At 33.3% G+C, this 3,192-nt stretch overlaps 1 protein-coding gene across 2 annotated transcripts in view; it reads right to left on the bottom strand.

The window, feature by feature from the left end:
• Micu3 (mitochondrial calcium uptake family member 3) overlaps positions 1–3,192 on the bottom strand; it is an 80,836-nt gene that overhangs the window by 36,970 nt on the left and 40,674 nt on the right. For both annotated transcript variants that reach the window (XM_021219422.2, XM_029531976.1), the window contains exon 4: positions 406–484. In XM_021219422.2, coding sequence (XP_021075081.1) covers positions 406–484 — 79 coding nt within the window. The remainder of the gene's footprint in view (positions 1–405; positions 485–3,192) is intronic.

Genomic DNA, 3,192 nt, shown 5'->3' with positions numbered 1-3,192 from the left:
AAAAAAAAAAAAAAAAACTCCATAGTTTTGTGTAGTTATTAACTGAAGAAATAACTGTTAATTCTCCAGAAGCAAAGTGGAGAAAACTAGCATCTGAATATCTAATATTTTTGAAAAGTACTTTCTATTATCAAATGTAAAATACTTTTCAGTATGGTTAAAAATAATGAAGCTAAAGAGGTGATGAAATATATAATATGTATATTTGTGTGTGTATATAGTGATAACATAGTTCTTTATCATACTATACCAAAATAACATTACTAAAATGGAATCTTTGCATTTGGTGATATATATATATATATATATATATATATATATATATATAAAATGTATATTTATAAGCACATGCAGTTCTAAATCCATGTCAATACTAAAATGCATAGGCACATAAGATTAGCTTACCTCTTTCTTTAAGATTTCGAAAAAGCTTTGATGATCCCTTCCAAACTGGTGGAGTTTCTGAGAGCATCTGACTTAACTCCTACAAAAGAAAGATTGTAATACTGACTAGCAGTCAAATCACTTTCTTACAACATGAATTTTAAAAAAAATGTAAGCTCCAGGAAATTCTCCACTTAAATGACCAGAAATTTAACATTAACCTTCGTATTCAGTACCTATGCTTCATTCCACCACGATATTTGCCCGTAACATAAATAAATGTAAATAAATTTATGAAATAAATAGTAAAGATGCTGTATTAAACTTAATCAGAGCTATTCAAAATTTGAGATAAATTTCCTAACTAGATGCATATTGCCAAGATGAGTAAGTTAAGACAAAACAGAAGCTTGGGTTCTGGAGCAGGAACGAAGGGACTGTATGTAGATATCACCATTACAGTCAGGTGACCAGCTGGCTCCACATCATCTTTGTTGCTTGCCTGGATTTATCTGAGTTTGAACATGCTGGGAATGAGAAGAGAACTTTAATGGTGACTTAAAAAAATCTTAATACTGGGTAAACTGGGAATATTGACTTACACTCATCTTTGTATAAGTAAATTATTCACTGCTGATAAGAAATCATTTGAGAATTTAAACAGTTGAATCATTGCTTATATAAGAATATTTGAATATATTATGCATATTCTATGACAAATAAAAATAACAATGATTGTGAAGAAACCCAGTGAAAAGATTTGGTAAAATATTGAAATAATTTGAAGCTTAAAAATAATCAATAATCCCGATGTCATCTGGAAGCTTACACAACTGCAGAGTAGCCTTTCCTTTCTGAACTAGCTCAGGTTTTTTTCTGACTTCCAGGTGGTTTCTGTGCACATTCAAGTTTAAAAATACTTCAAACATATTTTTTTCATAAGTGGAATCTAGAAGGCACTCTGTGTCATTTATAAACAGTATTTTTAAACTGTAAAACTAAAGTATCAGAAAATTAAGGTATTCATGGGATGTGAACAGCAGGCCATTCCTAGGGGCTTATAGACTCCTGAAGCCCATTGTATTCAGTTCCTGCCTAGAGTTTTATCTGTACTACAAGTAACAGATGCTGCACACGATGAGCAGGGTCTGAGAGGGGACCATGGCAAACAGATAAGACAGCAGAGCAGGCGGGAATGAGAATGAGAAACTGGGATGTTTGCCATTCAGACAAAACTAAAAACTATTGTTACAGCAAGGAACTAAGGAAATCTTCAATACATTTTACATAATTAAATTTGTTGTAAAAATATTATTTTCCCATTACAACTATGTCCCCTAATCTCTGTTCTGATTTTAAAAATCAATTACCTTTATCAAGGGTCCCCCCTGTGATTAACAATGAACTCATAATAGCTCATTTAATTCTACTAAGCAATCCTCATAAATATTTTAACTTAGACCTAAACTGGATAAGTAATTTGCCTATTAAGCACATAGTAATAAATTATAGAAAATGATATTCCAAGAAGTTTTTTTTTTTTAATTAAAAAACATTTACCATGTACTAAAAGCTGTGTACATCCACTCATGCTCGGAATTTGTTTCCTCACCCTCAATGCCTGTATTTTCTACATACTCCTGTGCTACACAAAATGAATCTGGCCTTTGTCTCCAGCTCCCAGGAGGAAGATGCAATCCATTAGTCAAGCCTCACTGTTCACTATGGAAATACTGAACAGGGGGCTTGGTCACCAGAAGAAAGGTGGGAACCAGGAGACAGAGACTGGGAGGCGAAGACATGGTCAAGCATTTCATCACTTACAACTCAGAAATAAAACCCAAGGCAAGTCTAGTCACTATGCTCAAGATGCTAGGAGTGTGACAAACCCTGTTCCTCATGGAGAGGGCAGACACTCTGTCAGAGACAAACCCTGTTCTTCATGGGGAGGGCAGACACTGTCAGTGTGCTCCCAGGTCTAATGCCTTTAGCTCCTCATTTAGGTTGGCTTAGTTTATGTTCTTTATCTGTAATCACAACCATATCATTTTCTAAGTTCCATATGTCATTTCAGTAAATTATTAAACCAAATGGGAGCGTTGGGATAGTCCTGAAACTGTGCTGAGTAAGGTGAGAAGTGTGGAGGCCAGGAGACCTCTGAGCTTGTGGTACACATCAGAAAAGAGAGCGGTCTTCAAACTATGGAGTCAGATACTAACTCTGAGGTGTCCAATGCCAGAATTACACTGCAATACTGCAAGTAGGGAACAAATACACATTTTACTTTTCCTAATGTTATAGGTGTTTTTAAATTCTTACATAATTTTCTTAAGTAGTTTTTTTTTTTTTAATCATAATGCATGCCTCTATTTGCTCCAGGAAAACTGTAGGTTTAGAAAAGAAAAATAACATTCAAAGACAAACCAAACTTCCATTATATTTACTATTCTTTCAATTGAACCCTCTCATAGACATTTTTTTCAGCATTTTATTATTTAAATATTAAATCTTTACTCTCTAAGTACTGTTTTATACTTTACTCCTTGCTTTTTACATAATATGGACATATCTTCCATGCCAATTAGCCTTAATTTTGATATTAATGTCTATAAAGTGGCTATTTATAACAGCACTTTTTTTTTTTTTTTCATGGCAGATATTCAAATGCTTGTTTTATTGTTAAATATTATGATTCTATCTGGGTCAATGTCACATTTACTAATTTTCTAAGGAGTGTTAGATATTCAGACGGTATTTTGATTCATTATTTAGTCCGACTATTCAGATTGATCTACCCTGTGCTGCAAA

The sequence above is a fragment of the Mus pahari genome, chromosome 19 (assembly GCF_900095145.1).
Source record: "Mus pahari chromosome 19, PAHARI_EIJ_v1.1, whole genome shotgun sequence".
NCBI lineage: Eukaryota > Metazoa > Chordata > Mammalia > Rodentia > Muridae > Mus > Mus pahari.
The sequence above is the reverse complement of the archived record's forward strand: the minus strand, read 5'-3'. Positions and strand labels throughout refer to the sequence as shown.